Here is a 24,560-nt window from a genome sequence, read left to right on the forward strand (position 1 = left end):
ATGACAGCAAGGGGGGGGCGGTCATTGAGGTTCATATCTGAATTTGACAAATAATGAAATTTAAGTTCAAAAAGGGTGTCACCCAGAACACAACAACAGGAGCAGCCGCAGCAGCAGCGATGGCACCTATAGTTATTCTTCCCAAGAAGGCCAGCTTTATGAATGAACAAGCAGATATTCTGGAGATCTAGAGACATTTGACACCCCACTCCAGTACTCTTGCCTGGAAATTCCCATGGAGGAGCCTGGTAGCCTGCAGTCCATGGGGTCGCTAAGAGTCGGACACGACTGAGTGACTTCACTTTCACTTTTCACTTTCATGCATTGGAGAAGGAAATGGCAACCCACTCCAGTGTTCTTGCCTGGAGAATCCCAGGGACGGGGGAGCCCGGTGGGCTGCTGTCTATGGGGTCGCACAGAGTCAGACATGACTGAAGCGACTTAGCAGCAGCAGCAGCAGCAGCAGAGACTTTTGGGGAAACTGAGTGATGGAATTAAACAGAATCTTTTGATCATAATCAATAGAAAGAAATTACATAAATGACATGGTTTTAAGCCTTTAATGACCTAACATTAACAGTTACCTGGGCACCCTAAAGACCCCAGAGTCGACTGCAGTGTTGAAACTCAACTATTAGCACCTTGAATCTTAGAACCAAAGGAGCCAATACTGGGGCATCCAGAACAAGCCTGTTTTACAGGTGGGGAAGTGAGCTGTGGAGAGGGAAGTGATTTGTCCAGGGTGATGGAGGTCTGCCTCCTTTTAATTCAGTGTTCCTCCCATTCTACAGTCCTGATTCTAAGACATATGTGCAGTACAAATTTATTTTGTACTGTTATCATTTCATCTGGGAAGAGAAAAGGTACATCTCACACCACTCTTAGAACAAACAACAAAACCATGGAAAGTCAAAGCCTGTTGGCACATAGAAGCAAGTGTGTCTAGAAATACTGGGAAGCCTGCCTCCATTGAACCTTAGTTTCTCCAGCTGCAAAATGAACTCTAGGTTTTCCACACTTACAATTCAGGTCAATTATAAGTAAGGCTAGATATTTTTATTGCTCTTTAGTCATAACACCTAGTGTAAAAGCTGGAAGTTTTTTATTCTCTTTGCTCACATTAAGGCCAGAGAGAGGCATGCAACTGGGGCTGTTGGTCAACTACAGCTCAGGAGGAAGATGGAATCACTGCAGTCCTAGAGACTAGGGGCAGCCCTGCCAGCCCCACCGGCCCATGTCTTGGGAAAATCTCGTGGGACTAGATGAGCCAGCGTCATGAGGAGGTGGTAATAAGATAGTTCATATTATCTCTTGCAGATAGAAGGAGGAGCTGCTAACCGCTGCACTCAGAATGTCTGGTAGAAAACAAGAAAGCTGCTTCAAAAGAGGGGCCCTGGGCAAGTCATAGGACTAGGATAACAAAATGCTTTGAAGTCATTTTCTGAATGTGGTATCCTTTTGAAACCCAGATTAGAGGAGAAAGACTCCCTGCCCTTTGCTATATACATGATGACATGGCCCTCGGGCAAGAAATCTCTCGTCACTTCCAACTGGGGTCACAGGTCTCTTGCAAAACCCAAGTCAAATGAACACAGGCACTAAGGGCTCTCCTAGATTTAATAATTGTAGTATTTATAAAAATCTGGCTCTGATGGGCCTGGCAGGGGGTGGGGGCGCTGACCACAGACCTCACACCGGTAGCAGTGAACATGGAAATCACGATCCAGAGCCACAATCCGGACAGTCTCCTCCTGGCCAGGGGCAGGCATGATAGGCTCCTTGCACACAGAACAGCGGGGAGCAAATTTCCTGAAAGAGGAGAGATAATTCTGGTTAGATATTGAACTTAAATGCTGGCAAAGAAATGAAAACAAGAGAGAAGAAGAGGTGCAAACCAAGAGCCAGGACATCTGGTCTACCACCTTGTGTGACCTTGAGCAAGTCACCTTCCTTCTCTGGGTCTCCTTCCTTAGCTAAAATAGGGGATTTATACTCAATGACTGTTGAGGTTCTTCTAGATCATAAACATTATGATATTTGGGGAAGTGGGAGATGAGTGTATGAACTGCATCTGCATCTAGGAGCCACAGGCCCCTCAGCGTGTGGCATGGCATTCACCTGTGGAAAGACTGCAAATACAAATCCTGGGCCGGGTCAATCAGAGGGAAGAATGAAGGTCTTAGCAGCCCCTACTTGCTTCTGACTTTTGCTTCTAGACTTTGTATGTGCTTACCGGGCTCTACCCAAATTTCCTGAGGTTGTAAGTTTGCCTCACTCCCAATTATTAGAGCGTCTTTCTTAGAAATGTGTGTATATATATATCAATATATATATACACATATATATGTATGTATGTATATATAAGTGTGTGAAAGTGAAAGTCACTCAGTTGTGTCCGACTCTTTATGACTCTGAAGACTATACAGTCCGTGGAATTCTTCAGGCCAGAATACTGGAGTGGGTAGCCTGCCTTTCCCTTCTCCAGGGAATCTTCACAACCCAGGGATCGAACCCAGGTCTCTCACATTGCAGGCAGATTCTTTATGAGCTGAGCCACCAGGGAAGTCCCATATATGTAGGTATGTGTATATATATACACATGTATTTGAGGTCAACTATTGGTGAGAAATTTTAATATTTCCTAACTCTTAATATTCCTTACTATGACTAATGGCCATAACATTTTTTTTTTCTTATAACAGATCGATAGGCTGCAAATACAGGCCATGCATCCATCTGTATCTTCTGGAAATTAGGTGTGCCTTTATGAAGGTGCAAAATGAGACATGATTTGCAATGGACACAGATAAGAACTGAAAAGATTGAAAAAGAAAGACTGTGCAACTCAGTTTTTTCATGGTAATGCTTTTAAGATTAATGATGTTAAATTTTATCTATTTGTAGAGAGACTTAAAAAGAAATAATGATAGTAATCTAACACTTTGCAGAGCACTTTATGGTTGTCAAAGCGTTTTTACATACATTACACTCTATATGTACATATTAATTTTCCTGGCGGCACCCAAAAGGCATCTGTATGGCTGCAATCTAAATAAATATGAATTAAGCAGCAGATCAATTGATTGCTATGAAAGAAAAATTAAAAGGATCATGGTACAACTGCAGCAGTAATCAGAGTTGTTATAATTGGCATTTTATGCAAGAAGTTTATACTCAGTGGCAAAAAAACTGCTTTGGACTACCTGATTATTTTTGAATCTAGGTCATCAGTAGTGAAAAAAGCAGGCTTCTGGAATCAGCTGCAAAATCTCCTTTCCCCAAACCTACTGGGACCACAAACTTTGTGAGGTCAGAAGTGTGCCTAGCTTATCACTTTATCGGTGAGCCTTCCCCAATGTCCTCAAGTAGGATTACATACTCCGTGAGGATAAAATATCTTTCACTGAGTTTGCCTATTTCAGTAGTAATTATTTGCATATCTTTGGAGACCTCAAAACCGTGAGCTTCCAAAGGATAGGATCTGCTTTATTTCTGAGTTTCTAGAAATAACTATTGTGACTGGTGCTGAAGATAGAAAGTCAGACAATATCTAATGGAATGAAGTATTTGCTATATTCTGCATAAAAAGATGTTGCTTAGGCCTTTATGTTCAACCTCAAAGTCTTTCCTCTTTGGAAAGGTATGAACAGTTTTCTTGCTGAGTAATGATTCTTTCTTACCAACTGGCCTCATTAGATGGGAAAAGTAAAGGGTAGAGACTGGAGTGGCTTCCACATCCCCATGGTGTTCCCTGGCCAGCATTTTAAGGACTCTGAAAACTCCCAGGTGGTCTATTTAAAGACCTGACTCACTAAGCAGACAATAATAATAAAATTAATTTGATAAAAGACACTTCTAATGGTTAAAATAGCTACCATTTATTGTGTGTTTATTGTATGCCAAGTCTTGTTAAGAACTCTATATACTTGTCCCTATTTTTTTACTGATAGCAAACATGAAGAAATACTTTTTATCACTTCTGCTATATAGCCATAGGAGCCAAAGCTCAGAGAAGGATGGTCTTATCCACTGGGTCCTGGCACATTTTTAGCAATCTACAAATCGATGCTGATTAAACAAATAGATGGATGCATGTAACATCCCTGATAAGAAAGATCAGACAGTGGAATAAAGGCTCAACGCAATGAAAGGGCGATTTAAATAAGTCTGCTTTTCTGAGCCCACTGTCTTGGAACTGGGAATACAGAAATAAACTAAGACTCCAGCAGTCAGACTGGTGAGGGACCTCTATATATTTCTGTATTTGTTCTGTTAACATATATGCATATCCTATCATACTGCAAAAATGATTTAAGGGGGTTACTGTAAAATTGTGTATGTGCATTTTTTTTTATCACTAATCAGGCTATGTTAAGTCCTATCTATAGTGGATTTACAAAACTACAAAACATTGAGAAAGAGATCTAAAGTCACACATGGGGCTAGGGAGAGTCTGAGATCTGAGGAAGCTTCTTTGTGTGTGCTGTACTCAGCCGTGTCTGACTCTTTGCAACCCCACAGACTGTAGCCTGCTAGGCTTCTCTGTCCATGGAATTTTCACTAGATGATAACTGGGTTGGGCCTTGAAAGATGGCCACTTAGGTGAAATGGGAAAGTAAGTGTGTGTGTGTTTGTGTGTGTGGTGTGTATGGGTGTGTGTTGGGAGTGAGGGTGGGATACAGGCAGTCTGCCAGGAAACTAGTTTGAGCAGTCATCTGAAATGACACATGGGAAAGAGTTTCTGCCTAACAGGATGGGGGATTTGGGCCAATCCCGACTGAAGGGGGTTATGGAGGGGATGGCCCATTAGCAAGGCTTTAAAAATAGCATTTCAGAAGCTAGTTACTCAGAGTGCAGTCCAAGACCACCTGGGAGCTGGTCAGAAATGCAGAATCTTAGGCCCCCGCTCTAGATTTCCTGAACTAAACTTTGCAGTTTAACAAGATCTGTGACGGTAAGCACGCTCAAGTTTGGGAAGCACCAGTTTAAAGGACAGGATTCTAAGCAGGGGAGATAAATCCCTTCTCCTGGGCCTCCTGCACCTCAGTTTCTATTCTCAGGCTGCTCTAGCTACAGCCAAGCAGAGCTTCCGTGACTGCAGAGAAGCCATTCTTCACCCTGTGCCCTTCTTTAATGCCTGAGCTGTTCCTTCTGTCAGTAATCTGCATTTCCCATTTAAAACACTCTGCTTCCAGAAGCCTACTCAGGTCCCAGTAATCTCTTCTGGCCCTGATAGCTCAAACCCTTGCCTGTGCCTGATCTCGTCACCTTCATAGTATTTTTGCCTGATCTCGTCACCTTCATAGTATTTTTGCCTGATCTCACACATAATCTGCACTTCTCTTCCTTCCTCCTGTCAAACTCCTTGCTGATCAGGGCTTCTCTCTATGAATTTCTACTTACGCAATTTCTTTCCCTTAGCACAGTAATAGGCACATAGAGGGCTCTTCATAGATGTGGTTGAATTGAATGGAAAGGCATTTCCTAGAAGCTCACAAATGGGAGATCTGTTCAGAATGACCAATTATCTGTAGAAGGCAGCTGCATCTCCTCTCTGTAACCCACTTTCCTTAGCCATGCAATGTCTACCCTGGGTTGGACTTACAGCTGCTTTCTGTTCCAGTCTTTCAAGACCCAGAAACAGAGTTCCTTAAAATATGTCTTTTATTTTTCTTTTTGGAAATGGGGAAAAGAGCAAAAAGCTTCTCCCCTTTCATACCTGCCAATCATGCAGACAACATTATTTTGAATAGGTTGCATTTTAACTTCCCATTGAATTAGCGATGGTGGGGACTGTTGGGGGTTTTGGATTCTTTTTCCCTTTTAATTGCTCAAGTGTGCCTTCCTGGAGTGTTCAGACCCACACACATGTCACCAGTCACAAGTCTGTAATTATGCTCCCCACTCCTCGAAATGAAAGATAAATGGCATAGATATAAACTTACATTTGTCAGAATTGACTTCCTGTTTTAATTGAGGGGTGTAACATATCAGTCTTTTCCAGCAACAGAAACATGTGTGCTCTGATTATATCTATCAGTCTTTCTTGGATTAGAGTAAGTCTAAGAAAGGAGAGAAACAGTGACAGAAATACATTCCCCATTGGTATCTTTTCACTTCCCTTAAATAGATGCAAGTTTTTTTTTTATGTGTAATTAGAAGCTAAAAATATCACTAACGTGAAGTACAATTTGTGCTGTGACTGCCCTTTCAAAGTAAGCCAGCCCTTCCTTGTCTAATTCAGGTTGAGAATTCCTGCCTCTGGATTTTTTTTTTTTTTAATTCATTCAGCCTCACATCTTTTGGTGAGGTTTTCACTTTTTCTGCTATTTGGAAAGTGGTCAGGAAATTCTTTTTTTAAAATATGAATCTCAGGTCCCCAAGCTGCTTGTGGCAAGTACCTCCCAGTTGTTGACAACACAGCAATGAAAATTAACCCACAAGACTGTATATCTGGAGGGCAACAGAACCCAAACTGGTGAGCCATACAAGTTCATCTCGCTGCAAGCCTCAGATGATTCTTGTGTTTGCTGGGCAAAATTTCCACGTCTGCCAATTATAAACCACACCTAGAGCTATCATATCACTCCTGGGAATATGCAACAAATGTGATCAACCAACAAACTGGTCAAATAATAAGCAAAATGCAAAACTATACAATTTTTCATGACCACTCCGGCTATAATAAAAGAGGACTCTACAAAGGAGAGAAGTGAGGAAGTAGGGATATATTTTTCCAGGCCCATCAGTTAAGTGGTCTTGATCTTGAGGTTCTACTTTCTAATTGTCCTCAAAAGAACAGAAAATATCCTGAGGAAGAGAAGACCTGGGGGAAGAGCTTAGGGGAGGGTATGTATATGTTTATAATGGCATAAAACCACCTCCAAATATGCAAGAGGCTTGCTTTAGCAAGAGGGGCTGAATTGTTCTCTGAACAATTAAAATGTTCTCCCCCTATAACTTCCTATGTGCAGAGTGGAAAAGACATGGCTCTAGAGAGAACTCTTGGATGGGTCTGGTCTAATGAACAAACTGAAGAGCTCAGAGAAAACTGGGCAATTTGTCCACTGGCTCACAGCTTGTTCACGTTTAGGCCAGGGAGAACTACCCTGTGATCCTGCCTCTTTCCAGTAATATGTTCTGTGGCTGACTCAACTTTCTCACAATTAAGGTGACACAAACATGTGATGGATAAGCCCAAGGGAAGCTTTGAAGCAGAGGCCACACTGGAGGACCACACGGATTACTTGATATCACTTCCTGCATTGGAGGAGGGAATAAATAACTTCTTTCTAAGGTCGCACCAAATCCTGAGATTCTGTAGCTTGGAGAGAGAAGAGTAGCCCATATGCCAGGCAGTAAGACCAGATCCCAAGAGCACCATCAGGCAGCAGAAGGGAGAGTAGATCGCCTACTTGTGGAAGTCCTCAATGCAGTGGATGAGGCCACCAGCGTCCACGGTGAACGGGATCCCATCCAGGCTGCGGTGGCACATGACACAGGTAAAGCAGTGAGGATGATAGGCCTTCCCTGTGGCTCGGAGAATCCGCTCCATGATGGGCTTGGAGCAAACGCTGCATTGCTCCAGGGTGTTCTAGGGAGGAAGAGAAAAAATGCCAACGTTAGGCTGGGATGTAAGGAGCTCCACTTACATAGTAACTTATAGCATGACAAGCAGTGTTCCAGAACATATGGGCTCACGTGCTTTCACATAGTATTTGGAGAAAGGCAGAGTGTTTATTACAGACAGAGAATGAAACAGATGGATCAAGTGGCTCTTCTAAGGCCATGCAGATGTGTTTTGTGTTTTACTCACTAAAATCTATCCAACTCATTAAGATCCTATGGACCGTAGCTCTCCAAGTTCCTCTGTTCATGGGATTTCCCAGGCAAGAACACTGGTGTGGGTTGCACACCCCCCTCCACGGGATCTTCCTGGCTCAAGGATCGAACCTGTGTCTCCTGCACTGGCAGAAGGAGTCTATACCACTGAGCCACAAGGGAAGCCCTCTGGCTTTGTACAGTAACTCAGTTTTGCTATTGTGGCAGGAAGGCAGCCACAATGTGTAAGTAAATGATCATGACTGTGTTCTAATAAAACTTTATTTACAAAAGCAAGCTGGATTTGGCCATGGCTATAGTTGAGCTTCCCAAGTGGTGCTAGTGGTAAAGAACCTGACTGCCAATGAAGGAGACCTAAGAGGCGCAGGTTCAATCCTTGGACTGGGACGATCCCTGGAGGAGGGCATGGCAACCCACTTCAGTATTCTCACCTGGAGAATCCCATGGGCAGAGGAGCCTGGCAGGCTGCAGTCCATAGGGTTGCAAACAGTCAGACATGACTGAAGTGACTTAGCACATAGTTGGCTGACCTCTGAACTACACAACCTGGGTTCTCCACTGGAAGAATACTTCTCTATTACTTCTAAAACTTGATTAAGCATCAAAATATCACCAGGATCACTCAAAACCTTAACGTTTTAGAGTGGTCTCTCTGATGACTCAGACTCGCAGAGAGCATGCTGGTTATAGAACCCAATGAGAGATCAGTATACTCAATTGATGTTTTGATCATTTAAAACCTTGATTCAAACACCATCTCCATATTTAGTGTTGTGAACTCCAGATGGAAATGTTGAACCTAGAAGGTTTTGAGTCTAGAGGATTTGTTGAACCTAGAGGGTTTCACTTTTGAGAAATGAAAGAAGAAAGTCAAATTTATTTGGCTTTAAAAATACATTCAGATTTAAAAATAAATCCTCCTCCCCGCTTTAAAATGGATATCATTTATTGAGTCAGGACTCAGAAAAATTGATAAAATTAGTTGTTAACTTTCCATCCTTGCCTAGAATTGTATGCTTTCTTACCAGACAACAGAGTTTCACATGTAATATGCAATATTCTAACTGAGATGTTTGGACTGACTCCATGAGTTTACAAATCTAGAATAAACCTGGGATAGGGATCTGATTAGAAAACTGCAGAACTGGATGGGATGTGGAAATGGAGAAGAAATATTTCCCTCTTACCACTGGAACTTTTAAATGGGCATGAGGCAAGGCATGTTTGTTGGTAGATAAGCAGTGTGCTGGTGACAACTAGAGCAACAGTGCCTGACCAGTTTCTTGTTTCCATCTCTCCTCCTGTAACACTTGCCCATCCTCATAATGACTTTCAGTTTCCTTTCTAAAAGACAGATGTGATTAAGTAGCTTTCCTGCCGGAAAAAACTTCTATGGCTCCTCATTGTGCAAAGAGCTAGTTCCTCACCTGACATGCAATCTCCTGTTTTAGGCTCAGATTTCCCTAATGTTTCAGACTGCTACTCTTGCTTAAACCAATGAGAAACTTCCATACTTTTATGCATTGTCATGCCTAGAAGGAATCAAAACGACCTCTCAAGTTACGGACCAGAAGGCATCTTCCCAGGCAAGCCTTCTTCAGTAACTTCAGTTGGAATAAACTTTTTTTTCTCTCCCTTTCCTAAGCACTTAATTCATGTTGCTTATAGCACTTACAGTATTCACCATATTACAATTATTTGCACATATGGGTATTTCCTATACTGTACTGCGATTCTTTAAGGACAGGAATTATGTCTTAAGAATGTTTCTTTGTCCCATGCATTTTCCTTGGTGGCTCAGATGGTAAAAAAAAAAAATCTGCCTGCAATGCAGGAGACCCAGGTTTAATCCCTGGGTCGGGAAGATTCCCTGGAGAAGGAAATGGGAACCCACTCCAGTATTCTTGCCTGGAGAATTCCATGGACAGAGAAGCCTGGTGGGCTATAGTCCATGGGATCGTAAAGAGTCAGGCATGACTGAGCAACTAACACTTTCACTTTTTCACCCAAAATGCTACCTGGAATAAAAAGAATCCTAGGATGAACATATGCAAAAAGAATGAAGGAAGGAATATTGTTTACATCCCACTCTGGCATCACAGTGCTGGCCCGAGTCCCCTAACTCTGGAATCCAGAGGACGGTAAATCCATCACCATTCTCTCCTCCAAACTGTGGTTACTGGAGAGTCTGAAATTGCTTAGTATGCCTCTGGTCACAGTCTAAACTCATGGAAACTATTAACCTATTTTCCCCCCATTTTGAAGTGGTGAAATTAAAATAGCAGAAGAACATAAGATGAGAGTCTGGAGATGACGATGGTCTGGACAATGAAGGCCCTGGTTCTTTTCTGCCCTGGTGATCTGAGCTAATGTGGCTGGAAACTGTCTTCCCAGAGTTTGTGTTTTGCTCTTCTGTGGGTTTTAACTTTTTCTTTTTTAAAGCCAACCCTGTAATGGAGTTGAACAAACCAGAAAATGCTTGACCAGAAAATGTTTTTGTTTGCATTGAGGCTTGGCTGCAAGCTTCAGCCCATTTACTCAAAACCAGCCGCAACATATAAAGTTGAGTCAGTTTCTAAGGAAAGACTTTATGGCCCAAGTTTAAAGAGCAGGTAATCGGAACATTTCTGCTACAAAAGAAAGTGTAAAATATTCCTAAAGTGAGACTGCAGTAAAATGCCCTCAAATCAGAAAATAAAAGCTCCAAGAATGCATCTAACTAGAAGTTTGGATTAGCGAATGGTTGAGGACATATGAACCTTCTTGAGCCAGTTCCCTTTACTGTATTCATCTCTGTCTCCAACTGGTCCACTAGGACCTTTAGACATATCTTCTCTTAGAGAAAGGATAAAGACTCTATAAATGTCTGGGGGGAGGACTCTGGGAGTTCCTCTAGTCCAGGCCTCTGATTTCACAGGTGAGAAAACAGACCTGGAAGACTGACACAGCTGGGATCTGAGTCATGGAAATGATTAGCAGTAGAGGATGGGTTGGTACCTCAGGTTCCTGACTCCCAATAATTCAGATAGGGATCTGATAAGTTAATTCTGTAGTCAGAGAAACAAAGTTGCTGGATGAAAAAGATAAATTGTCCCTCTGGATTTGTCAACATCTACTGTATGATTGAAGATTTGATGCTTTTGAACTGTGGTGTTGGAGAAGACTCTTGAGAGTCCCTTGGACTGCAAGGAGATCCAACCAGTCCATCCTAAAGGAGATCAGTCCTGGGTGTTCATTGGAAGGATTGATGCTGAAGCTGAAACTCCAATACTTTGGCCACCTGATGCGAAGAGTTGACTCATTGGAAAAGACCCTGATGCTGGGAGGGATTGGGGGCAGGAGGAGAAGGGGATGACAGAGGATGAGATGGCTGGATGGCATCACTGACTTGATGGACATGAGTTTGAGTAAACTTTGGGAGTTGGTGATGGACAGGGAGGCTTGGCGTGCTGCGATTCATGGGGTCGCAAAGAGTCAGACACGACTGAGTGACTGAACTGAACTGAACTGAACTGAACTGTATGACCTGAGGTAAATGATTTTTCCTCCCTAGACCTTGGTTTTCTCATCTGCAAAACGGTGACTAATTTCAGCTCTGCAGTTTTATTAGTCTTTGATGTATCAGTATAGTTACTCAGTCATGTCCGATTCTTGGTGACCCCGTGGACTGTAGCCTACCAGGCTCCTCTGTCCATGGTGATTCCCAGGCAAGAATACTGGAGTGGGTTGCCATGCCCTCCTCCAGGGGATCTTTCCAACCCAGGAATCAAATCCAGATCTCTCGCATTGCAGGCAGATTCTTTACCATCTGAGCCACTGAGAAGCCCTGATATATCAGTATTAACAAATACAGGTATAGGTCAATATTTCCATTACTAGAGATATACTAACAGCAACTGAATGACCCTTCCTCTGAGGCTTGAAACAAGGGTTTCTGTGTCAGAAACCAGGACTCTCTAACCTCTACTTTACCTTACCACTTGGGATTCCAGAAGTTACTAAAGGTAGAATTTTAAGCATGACAGAAGAAGATCTTTGTGTCTTCTTATAACCTTCTATAGAAGGTTATTTTAAAGTCAGACTAAAAGATACACATTTTATAGAAATATGAAGTTTTTCTAAATTAGGTTAAAATGAAATGTTTGTTGGTCAGTCATGCCCGACTCTTTGTGACCTCATGGACTGTAGCCCACCAGGCTCCTCTGTCCATAGAATTTTCCAGGCAAGAATACTGGAGTGAGTACTCATTCTCTTTTTTTAGGGGCTCTTCCCAACCCAGGGATCAAGCCTGGGGTCTCCTGCATTGCCAGCCCATTATCATCCGAACCACTAGGGAAGCCCATAAAATGAAATGGTTAATAAATAAAATTGTATTTAATAAAAGAAATAACAAGTCTTCAAGCAAACAAGCAGAAGATGGATGTCTCAGTATCTACTCAAATTGCATCTTGTCCGTGAAGTAGGGGCACCAAGATTGATAGATAGGAGTTACGAAGGAAGAGAACACTCCAGCCTAAGACCCTTAAAAATGAGTAGAGGGCTTCATGACCTGACTCTGGACCCATCTCTACTGGTCTTTCCCATGGGCCCCACCTGCTAACTGCCACGTTGAGCTCTCTGCCACATCTTTAATAGCTGTGTTCTTTTACAAGCCCAGACTACTCACATTCTTCCTTGTCTAGAGAATATTTACTCATTCTCCAAAGTTAAGCTCCAATGTTACCTCTTCTGCAAAACCTTTCCTAGTTTTTCCTTTGTTATACTCCAAGAAAAAGAAGTCACTTCTACTCCTGTTGGATTGCATTATGCTTCTTCTATGACTCTGAATATAATAATGTCCTTGACTTAAAGGTTTATGTCAACCTCCATGACCAAACAGTGGCCACCCCGCTCTCCTGGTAGGGAGCCATAGTCATAGGTTGAGTTTCCTAGGAAACAGTTTCTGAAACAGAGATTTACACAAAAGAAGTTATTGGAGAGTGTCTTTGAGCTTATACCTGTGGGAGAGAACAGGCAGCCTCTGGAGAGAGGGAGGAATTGCACTACGATGCAGTTATAATAAAGGTTTCTGATGGTTTCGTGGAGAACTGTGGAGTTAGGACAACTGTGCAAAATTGTCTTTCCCTGAAGCTAGGGGGTAGGACGTTTATACCCTTACATCTGCCATCCAATGGATACAGGCTGCTTGCAAGGAGGAAGAATGATGTTGGGATGAGGGTGTTCCCTTCACTTCAGGTTAAATAGGGGGTCTGGGCAGTGCACTCTAGTAGCCATAATAGTAAACATCTTTGCCCAGGGCCTGCATGGTCCATGATACACATTAGGCAAGAGGGAACCAGGTGTAAAAGGAGGCTTCCCAGGTGGCTCAGTGGTAAAGAATTTGCCTGTCAATGCAGGAGACATGGGTCTGATCCCTGACCTGAGAAGATCCCACATGCCTTGGAGCAATAAACCCGTGAGCCACGACTAATGGGCCTGTGCTCTGGAGCCCAGGCTATGCAACCAGAGGAGCCATCACAATGAGAAGCCCGAGCACGACAACTGGAGAGTGGCTCCAGGTCCCCCCAGCTAGAGAAAAGCCCCGGCAATGAGGACCAGCACAGCCAAAAAAGAATCCTAGGCTTGTTTGAAGATTTTTAAGAAATTTTTGAAAATATTTTAAGCAGTTACTCAAATGAAAGTATCATTAATGAGAGAAGATGTTAGAGTAGGAAAAAAAAATAAGAAATTATTTAACTGCTAAAAAGCACAGCTTATAAACTTCTTTTGAAGTGATGGCAATACAATTGTGATTAAAAGCAAAAAGTGAAAATAAAAATAAAATTGTCAACAAATCTTGTACACAAAACTCCCAAATGCAACTGTTTTTAAATGAGAGAGACAATCTGGTTGTATCTTTTCTATCCTTGGATAATGTATAAATAACTTCTCTAATTCACAGGCAGAAGAGCTGGAAGAATCATCTGAATATAAATGAAGGATACAGGTAACACAAGCATTGACTATTAGTTAAATGATGAAGAAAAGAATATTTGTAAAATTTACATATTCCTTAGGTGTATGTGTGTTCCCTGTTGCAGATTAAATCAAGAGACATAAGTATTTGAAGATTTGGAAGACTATAAAGTACTGCCATTTAGAAATGTTAAAATTTTCATTTCATAAAATTAAAATGTGATCTTATATTCAGTCTTTATTGTTTTTTTTTTTTTTTAGGTACCAAAGCAATACTGGAACAGAAAAGACTTGGAAAGAGAAGGGTGACATCTCATGTTCTAGATACAGTTTTGGTCCTGCTGAGCTAAGAATAAAAAGAAAGAAATGAGGAGAGCTAGAAAATATGAGACTTTTAAAAGTCTTTAGAGATTATTGTGGTCCTGGAGTTTTCAACTCCCTCACTTGTCCCCTCTTCCCCAATCCTTTGTTCAGAGAAGCAATTTATCAAGGAAGCACATCCAAAAGAGTCCAAAATCACTTCTGGATGGCGAGAGGAGAGGATGAAGCCTGTACATGCTGTACAGATTAAAACCCATCCATCTGGTCCCAACTACCAGATTCAGAAGACTAAAGGGCAGCAAGGGAAAACAACTAGTGGAAGATATGTAATTAGAGGATAGGTCTAATTCCCCATCCAGTGGATAACCCCACTGCTACATCACAGAGTACCTATTCCATATTTCAGTTGACATACTCTACATTACAAATAAAAGGCAGATGACCTGCAAGCTACATGCATATAAAACAAAGAGAGGAAACACGTTGAGATCTTAAGACAGTTCTAACTGTAAATTTCATTGGCTCCCACAGGGTAAGACAGAAAACTCATTGTTGGAGCCCTAGCATCTACAACAGTATCCTTGCCTAAAATTGATGCTCCATAAATATTAACTTCATTATGAATAAGCAAACTCTGGATACTTGACATAAAATGAAATACAATCTATTTAATTGTGCAAAACAATTCTCTAGTCCAAAGCTTCTCAACTGGTAGGCTAATACACGGTGCCTCATATGGGGCCCAGGTGTCCCATGTTTGGAAGGGTCAGAAGGGGCCAGAGGTTCTATAGTTCCTGAACGGTAGTTACCTTGGGCCAGGAGAAGCCTCATCTATTCACTCCAGTGTGCTCAATGAAGCCCATCACTTTTCACATGAATCATGATGTAAAAAAGACTGGAAAGCATAACCTAAGTGTAGGTATTCCCAACAGAATAGCAATGTGGTACAGTAAGAAGAGAACATGGCTATGACTCAGCAAGCGTCACTGAAATGCCACTGACATTATTTAAATTCAAATAATTGTATTATCTACCTTAATTTGGGAATAAAGACTTATTCTTGATTCTGGTAATCAAGGCTTCCCAAATAATGACAGTACTTTTCAGTTTCCTTCACAGATGAAGACGTCATTTTATCTTCTTAGTTTTTCAAATAAGCCCACAGTATATAACCATCAAACAGCTCTGCCTCCCAGGAAGGCATGCATTACTCATTGAAAGTTCTCTTGCATTTTCCAAGTGTCCTTCACCTATATCTGTTTCTTAACCTAAATCTCTACCGTGTTTATATCTAATATGTGTTTTAAAAGATGGAAAATAACAGTTACCCTATGACTGTGATTTTTCAATTAGAATAAAAATTCCTATTCAATTGATGAGAATTCTAATTTTTTCAAAACAGGAAAAATTTTGAGTCAATTTAGCAAATGGCATCAATTCCTTAAGATGTATTTTCTTTTGATGTCATTACCTCCACACACAAAATGACAGCTATGAAACATGTCACTGAAAATTCAGTTAAAGAACTTCAGCATTCTTATTTTTGTCACTTTGGTTCAACTTTTTGAGCATAACTCTGCATCCCGTGCCTACGTTACCTGCACTTTCTTATAAATCCCTTTTAAAGAAACTTTTCACATGATTTTCTGATGAGCAGAGCTGTCTGCTCCCTTAATTTAGCATTACAGAAAGCCTCAAGAGTAGGGCAAAACATTCAACATCCTGGCAGGTAACAGCTGAAGACAGAACAAAGAGACCATCCCTACCCTGAGAAGTCCCCACTGTGGGGGGCGAGGGAGACACTTCTATAAATAACTGACTGGAGGCAAAGGGCACAACAAATTGCTATTAGAGAGGAATGAGTAATATGTGATGGGAACACAGAAGAGAGTAATTACTTATGAATGGTGAGGGAGCAGGCAATGGGTGGTGATGTACGATTCTGGGAATCTATTGTAGGTGGGACTTGAGTTGGCTCTTGGAAAAAAAACACATTATAACAGTTTTTGGAATTAATGTTGTGCTAAAACAAAAGTCTTTATTATGTAAGTCCCAGATATGCCTACTCTGAGACAAAATTCATTCCACAGGAAGAGTTCTGTAACAAAATGAGCGGATTGGGCAGCATTGGTAAAGGGAACTCGACATTGCTAGAGATGAGTGTCTATGTGTTAAACTAATGCAAACAAAACATGTGACCACTAACAGCATTTAGAGGAAACAATTTTTATAAGATTTTCTGTTTTTATTTGGTCTAAATAAATTGGATTTAAAACTAAGAAACGTGTCTTAAAACCACAAGGGGAAAAGCCAACAGAAAGGACAAAAACAGACAATTAGATCATTTTATCCAATTTTATCATAAGCCACAAATCACATTCTTCACAAAGTAAATAAATGCTCTGGTGTTTATTCTGAAGCACTGGGGTTAGGATTACAATCTGAACTTTAGTGATTTAAAAAAGACACTCCATTAAAGGGCATTTAGCTCATTTCTACCTTCAGGCCCAGAGAGGTACTATTTTACCTTAAAATGTATAGCCTTTATGGAACATGGTTCTTTCAAAACAAAAACACTTATCTTGAACATCTCCTAACCCTTGAGAAATATGATGGGGGAGCTGGGACTCATGAGCATCTTAGACCTTTATGCCAGGAGCAAAATTAAAAGATCACAGCACTCCATTGAGAGTATTGTGAGAGGAGGAAAGGGTGGAATTTCTTTCCTTCTAAGCTAAGTCAGATAGATGATAGAATTGCCTTTAAAACATCATCAAGGTACAGTCTGTTGGGACTTGTTAACTCTGCAATCAGAGAAGAATCTGCTAAATGGGGTAAGAGAATTATTGGTAGGTTCAAGAAACCTGGGTTTCTTGAATTTTCTATGCAATTTTCTTGACCTCTCTTGTCTTCTGTTTCCTCATCTACTATACAAGAATGACAACATTTACACTGCAGTTCTGTAAGAACTAAATGAGGTCATATATACGAAAATAAGACACAGCCTGATTGTATAATAAATGCTAGTTTTGTGTAATACTTATCAATTTTAGGGGACTAGAACATACATTTAATTAATTTGACATTCTTTGATCATTTAATTAAACTATTATATGTAAGTACTACATTTCTAATTTTTGCTTCACCATCAATCTCTTATAATTTATATCTTTACTAAAAGAAACGGATTATTGAAGGAATTCTGTGTATGATACTCTAAGACAACTGGATAACATAGTAATAGAAAATGAGCTCTTGGATTTCTAAGATTCCTTGCTACGTCTATGAGAATTTTGTGGAAAAGCTGTTTTCACTTTTATGTACAATTTTTATATCCCAAACCTGGAAATACCTCAGCTCTTCATAAAGGTAATTTGTATCATTTTATACTCTCAAAATAAAAACTGATATCTTGCTTTGGTAGAGTTTTTAATGTTTAGTAACTACACAACCAGGGCCTCATTCGATCTCTGCAATAATCTATCAGAGTCAGTAGAATGGTAGAATTCTTTTCCCTGTTATATGCCACATGACTATAAATGTGGTCAGATTTGAACCTCTATCTTTAAAGTCCAAAGACAAAGTTGTTCATTCTGCTACTTTACACTGTCTTCCAGTTAACTGATTTTTCCTATATCTTGTTATTAATATGTAGTTCCATATAAAGGCGATTACACTGAACACAGAAATTAGTCTTTAGCAAACTAATAGGCTATAGCCCTTCACAAATACAGTTTGCTTGAGCCTGAAAAATTTATTAAAATCATCTTGTCCAACTTGCTCCCCTTATATACTAGGACACTGCATTCAGGGAAGTTGGTTGCCTAATGAAAACCAGTTAGAGAGCTAAGGTCAGGACCCAGTTGCCTTGGTTTCTATACTGTATTCTTTCCAAACCCCACAGTAGGTGATTTTTGGAGCACCAAACCCTCTCTTTGGTATTCTGGCCCTTGTTAACAATAAGAATATGACAACTCTTGTTGATTAGTTATTGATTATTATTTACATTACCAATGGAAAATCATTAGGTTGAGTCTATTGCAACTGTCAAACAAGATTGTTTCACACCTGGTTTGTAATAGAGATTCTCTGGCCAGTAACTCAGAGGAGCTAATCCTAAACTCAGCAACATGGCATGATGTCTTGCATATGCATGCATGGTCAGTTGTGTCCAGCTCTTTGTGACCCCATGGACTGTAGCCTTCCAGGCTTCCTTGTCCATGGGATTTTTCCAGGCAAAAATACTGGAGTGAGTTGCTATTTCCTCCTCCAGAGGATCTTCCTAACCCAGGGATTGAACCTGTGTCTCCTGTCTTGGCAGGCAGATTCTTTATCACTGATCCACCTGGGGAGCCATGGTGTCTTAGGTTCAGCTTTTATAATGCCTGGCATTTGCAACTTGTAAACAGAAGTTATTAATAGACACTCAGACCAGTTTTACTGAGGCAGATGCTTTCCAGAGTAGCTAGAATTTCACAGTATCTTGGACAAAATTCCATAATCTGAGTATCAATTTTCTCATCTATAGAATGAGATATAATTACTTGTCCTGTCTACTTCTCAGAATTGTGATAATTAAGTGAGATAAGAAATGTAAGATGCACTTTTAAGAATGTAAACAGATGTAAAAAATATTGTTATAAAGTTCTTTTCTCTGGGCAAAATTACTGCTCCACATAAGGATAGACTCTAATTACTAGTTCTTTTTAGTCAGCTGAGAGGCTAATATTTATTACTGTTATTACTGAAGAGAAGAAAATATGATCTGCATACACAGACATCCACAATCCTATGCATACTGACATAATGAGTTTGAGAAAATGCAATATGTTTTTTTCTCTCATTCTTGTTTTTTTTTTCCAACAGATATCTTTATTATTATATTTTTATACACCTGGAACACCTAATAAGTGATGGAGCAATTATCCAGTATTTAGGGTATACAGAGAAACTTCATGGAACATGTAGCTTATCACAGATATACCTGTCAGGGTCCCCAACAAAGTCCTTGATACTTGTGCCTGTGAGGTACCCTCTTAACCATTCTCAATCCTATGATCTTCAATTTGCGGTAGACAGGAGGCCCTGATGAGGAAAATAGCCATCTTTGGGTCCCAATGCTAAGGCCAGCATTATTTGAAACTGGAATTGTTAAAATAGATGTTTATGGAAACCCTGCATGGTACAGTAACAAAGAGAAATGACCCAAAGCCAAGGAAGGCGTGCTCTAGTCCCACCAAACTGAGCCACTGGCAGGATGCATGTGCAAAGCATTTGTTTCTCTGGCCCTAAACTCCTTCACCCACACAATAAGAGAAGGTGAAAGTCACTCAGCCACATCTGACTGTTTGCATCCCATGGACTGTAGCCTGCCAGGCTCCTTTGTCCATGGGATTCTCCAGGCAATGAAACTGGAGTGGGTAGCCATTCCCTTCTCCAGGGGATCTTCCTGACCCAGAGATGCAACCCAGGTCTTCTGAACTTGCAGGAGGATTCTTCACTGTCTGAGCCACTAGGGAAGCCCCATAAAATAAGAAACTTAAGTTAATAGACTTCTTGGTCTCTTGAAATTCTGTAACTGTTTAGAGGGCTGAGCAAAAGTTTTAATAAGGCAGGGCTCATTGTCTTGTCCACTGTTTCATTCCCAGGTCACTGAAAAATGACTGGCACATAGAAGAAACATAAATATTTTATTAAATCAATAAATTAATGACTGGGAATGAACATTCCAGAGTCATCCAATAACACCTATTCTCATAGCCAGACTTGAAATTCTACCATAATCCTCAGATGGCCTTCCATCACCACCGTATGTAAGCAGCCCCCTCTCCAAAGCCAGACTCTAGCTCATGATCCTGCTACTTTCTTCATACTCCTTATCTCTTCCTGGTATCACCTCCTGCATTCAGTTGCTGACATAGGGCTTATCTCCCCACCACTCTGTTTGATACACAGCTGCATTCACAGCCTTTGGAGCAGTACTTAACACATAACAGACACTTAAGTATTTGTTGAATGAAAAAAAGTGACATTCAACTACCTAGCATTCAAGGTCTCTTCCAACTCTTGGATTCCTTGGTTCTATCTCAGCAAGAGCATATCACTCAGAAAAATCAGTGCTACAAATTTCTCCAAGTATATAAATGATCTGAGGTTAATTACACAATATGGTAGGTAGGACAACATTCTTTGTACTATAGTATCTGTCTTCCATGGGTAACTGACCCATCCAGGGGTAAACTCTAAAACTGGGTTTTAAGTGATGATGTTTTTAGCTCCAAGTATACACAGCCATGACTGCCCGCCTGTGCATTTCAGATCAGAATTAAATCCATTGTGAATCATCCATTAGAATCAAGAACTGCAAGCAGAGACTAGAAATGTTCCCAATACCATTCTGCTCACGTGTCAGTTCCCTTCAGAGCTGCCTGAAACTCAGCTCTGCCAAGATGTTTATTTTCTACCTGGCTTCATGAATTGCAATTACTTCCTAAATTATAACAAGCCACAAGTGGTCTGAGCCAAACAACCAGGGTCACAGAAGGTCTCTCCTTGTACTTCTGGGGATGACAGAAAAACTTGTTTCAACCAAAATTGCTCCTCTTTCAAAAGAAAGAAAACTTTAAGCCTTTAACTCTTGGGAGTGGCAAAGGGAACAGCCAGAGGGCCATGAGCTAACTTCATTTCTCTAGAGATCTGTTGAATAGATTTGGCAATGATTTGGCTTCTGTTGAAAACAAGCCCTTCTAATTGTACTTCTGCCAGTGGAAGACAAAAGACAGCACCGAAGCTTAGAAAGGCCATGAGGACATGCCAAGATCATGACTGTGACCATGCAGTGTCCTTCTGAGTAGAGCACTGTGGATGTGTGTGTATCTAACACTGGGCTCTGGCACCCGTGGACAAGAACGTGACCTTCTGCAGAGTACAAAGGGGAGCCGGTGAAGTGACGTGCTTCCCTTCAACTGGATCTTGGCTGTAATATTTTCTGACAGTAGAAATAAAATAATTCCACATTTTGGTTCCTCTTTCCACCCCCACCGTGCCAAAAGTGGTTTACATTAAGTAGGTAAGGATGGCAGAAATAACGAGCACAGGCTTTTCCATTCTGTACTGTGAAAGACAGAAAGGACAGATAATACAGATGTTTTTGCTCCTGCAAAACGGTGGTGGACTAACTCTTTCAGTGTCTCTGGAATGCAAATTTTCTCTTCACAGTTTAGCAGTCTTTTTTGGATTTCAGCACAGTGAACTAACACTTTCCTGGATTCCAAGACCTCCAGAGAACCAGATGGATGAGAGGAATTGGAGAAAAAAAGAACCCACGCTACTTGAAAAAGGTATGAATTTCTCACTCTGCATCTAGCCAAAAGCTCTGAAAATTAGAAGAGTGAAATCACTTTGAGTTTGTTCAAATGCATGCCATCCTAGAGTTGTTTGTGGTGGGAAAAAAAAATCTAAAATGATTTGATGGTTTAGAGTCTGCGTTCAGTTTAATCTAGGAAGCAAACTTTAACACAGATGATATGTTTACTATCAAAGGGAGGAAAGAATGTGGATGGAAGACATTACACAAGAGCATCATTCAATAAGCTTGTGCTCTAAAGCCAGTCACTGCTCCCCAGTGCCAAACTTTTTAACTTGACACTCAAGGCCCTTTAGGATATTGTCTTTCCTCCCCTTTCTGGCAAGTACCCTACCATTCCCCCAACAGAGTCCTGATCCTGTCAATCCAAACTGTTTAACACTTCACACGCCTTGCTCTTGCATGCTTTTATACTCATTGTTGCTTCTGCCTGGAGCATTTCTTAATAAATGTGATGGCTCACCTTTTAAGGCCCAGGGCATATGAATGTACCCTGCCTTATTGATCATCTCCCTACGCTTCTGTTCTTTAACAGCATTGTTCATATTTTCATTATAGCAAGGACTCTGTGTAGAGTGTGATCTGTTTATGTGCTATGGGAAATGCCATGACAAAGCATACTTTCCAAAGGTGAAGACATCAACACATATCACATCCCATATACTCTTCTTCTAATGTGGTCCTAACAGTTCATCAGGGGAACATGGATCCCTGGGAGGACATTTGTAACTTCCTGGACAATGGAATGTGGTAGAAATGATGCTTAAGACACCCAGTGCTACTCATAAAATAAGATACAATTTTCTTTTGAGACACATACTTTTGAAGCCCCGAGTTGCCAAGTTAGAAACTTGGCTACTCAGAAGCTGCCGTGCTGAAGAGATTATACGTAGATAGAGGGAGATGCCTGAAGAATCCCAGTTGTTCCAGAACAGCTATTCAAATATTCCCAGGCTGGGTATCAGATATATAGGTGAAGAAGTCTGTGGAAGAACTCAGACCCAGGAATCTTGTGACAGACTCCTAGCCAGAACTGCTTAGTTGAGAGGCTATCAAATTCTTGATCCACTAAACTGTGAGAGATAATAAATGATGATTGTTCTTTTTAACAATAAGTTTTGGAGTGGTTAGGTGTGTAGTCACAGTAACTGAAACATAAGCACAGATTCCATATTTGATTATGAGTTCTTCAAATACAACAGTTAAAACTGTTTCTAGTGCTAAAGTGGGTGAATGAAATATGGAAAAGACTTTTTATTGAATAAGTACTTGAACGAATTGAATATTAACTTTCAGACCATGGCCACATAAATTAATGTCCTATAACTTTATGAGGCCAGTTAGGTTTATTCAGCTAGGGCATTCTAAGTAACAATAATGCTCAAACCATATGAAAGCAAAATAAACCCTCTTTCATATAAGTTATAATATGTTTTTCAAATTTGGCAAACTATTGTTATTCCCAGCGATAGCATAAGAATAAATAGGTACAGGAATATATGTATAGAATTCTTTTTTCTTCAAAAGCTTCTAGTACTATTCTTAACATCTCTACATTTGAAAAGATAGCAGCTTTCTCAGTGCTGGCATCAATTAATAAAGAAATTATCTATTTAATTGTACTATCAAGAAAATTAAGGGACTAGAACTTCACACCACAACATGGAGTAACATTAAAGTGAGAATGACCTTAGGGACCATCTGTCCCAGTCAATCTGATCCATAAATTCCCTCTGTAACATCCTCAGTCAATCAACATTTGTCCAGCCCCTGGGATTGCTTGTGTCATGTCCAGTCACAGCAGACTGTCTTAGCGGGTGTCCATTCTACCAGTAGGTATGATTGTCAGAATATTCTTTACTATTTCAATTTAAATACCTGCTACCTCATTAATCCTACTTCGGCCCTCTCAGGACAAGTCTGTTGCCTTTTCTATGTAACAGCCCTAGAGTGCTGAACAAGTTGTGCCTCCACTTATTTTTCTCTTTATTGTGATGAACGCCTGGATTCCTTCAACAATTACTTATGGGACATGATTTCTGTCATCTTACCTTCCTGATCACCGTCCTCTGCACAAGTTACCTTCAATGTGTGGAGCTCAGGAATGAACACACCACTCTGGGAACTACTGTCTCCCCTCTTCTGCACACTCCTTTTTATATAAGTGCTGCCAAAGAGTGCATTTACTTTGCTATGGTCCTATTTATTATTATTGATCTTGGGTCAAATTGTCTCCCTTATAAGTCTTTTTTTTTTTTCTCACGTGAACATCTGTCAAATTAAAAGATTCTCATATGTACTCGCAGAGTCAATTTTTAAAGCTAAGAATAAGATTTGACTTTTCTCCCTCTTATAATTTCTCTTGTTGGATTTTGGTTATTGTTTTAGATAACAAAAATTTTTAGTAGTATTAATGATCATGTTTTACATATTTTCCTCTCATCCTTTACCTCAAACCAGTAAGCTCAAGTTAGATAAATTTCAAGAGCTACAGTTTTGCTACTATTAAAAGATATTTGACAGCAAAATCAGTATAAATGTTCTTCTTCCTACGTCCCATCAGGCACCAAGTTCTATTACTTTTCCCACTAAATATTTAAATTCCATCCATTATTCTCTCTCTCTCTTTTTTAAACCTTATTATTCCATCATTTTTCATCTAGGTAACCACTAACTGGCCTCTCAGTCTCTCCATTTCTCTCTAGTCCAATCTATTACCATATTGATTTGTCTACAACACAATAGCACAGACTCATCCCTGAATTGGAAAGATCCCCTGGAGAAGGGAATGGCAACCCACTCCTGTATTCTTGGCAGCAGAATTCCACAGACAGAGGAGCCTGGAGGGCCTCAGTCCATGGGACTGCAAAGAGTCAGACACGATTGAGCAACTAACACTTCACATCAATAGCTTTAAAAACTAAAGATTCCCAGGCCACTCCCAGACCTATTTCATCCTTATCTCTGGGGCCAAGGCTGAGGCATCCATAACTTTTAAAAAGTTCTATGACACTGCCAGATCTTTCAAGATTGTCTGAAAAGTGCAAAAAGAACTGACAATGCATCTAAACAAATC

The 24,560-nt window shown here is 40.5% G+C and overlaps 1 protein-coding gene across 1 annotated transcript in view; it reads right to left on the reverse strand.

The window, feature by feature from the left end:
- LOC122444800 (LIM domain containing preferred translocation partner in lipoma) overlaps window positions 1-24,560 on the reverse strand; it is a 509,662-nt gene that overhangs the window by 16,476 nt on the left and 468,626 nt on the right. Inside the window, exons 8-9 of the mRNA XM_043473440.1 lie at window positions 7,416-7,594; window positions 1,689-1,809 (exon numbers count right to left, since the gene is read on the reverse strand). Coding sequence (XP_043329375.1) covers window positions 1,689-1,809; window positions 7,416-7,594 — 300 coding nt within the window. The remainder of the gene's footprint in view (window positions 1-1,688; window positions 1,810-7,415; window positions 7,595-24,560) is intronic.

The sequence above is a fragment of the Cervus canadensis genome, chromosome 7 (genome assembly GCF_019320065.1).
Source record: "Cervus canadensis isolate Bull #8, Minnesota chromosome 7, ASM1932006v1, whole genome shotgun sequence".
Lineage (NCBI taxonomy): Eukaryota > Metazoa > Chordata > Mammalia > Artiodactyla > Cervidae > Cervus > Cervus canadensis.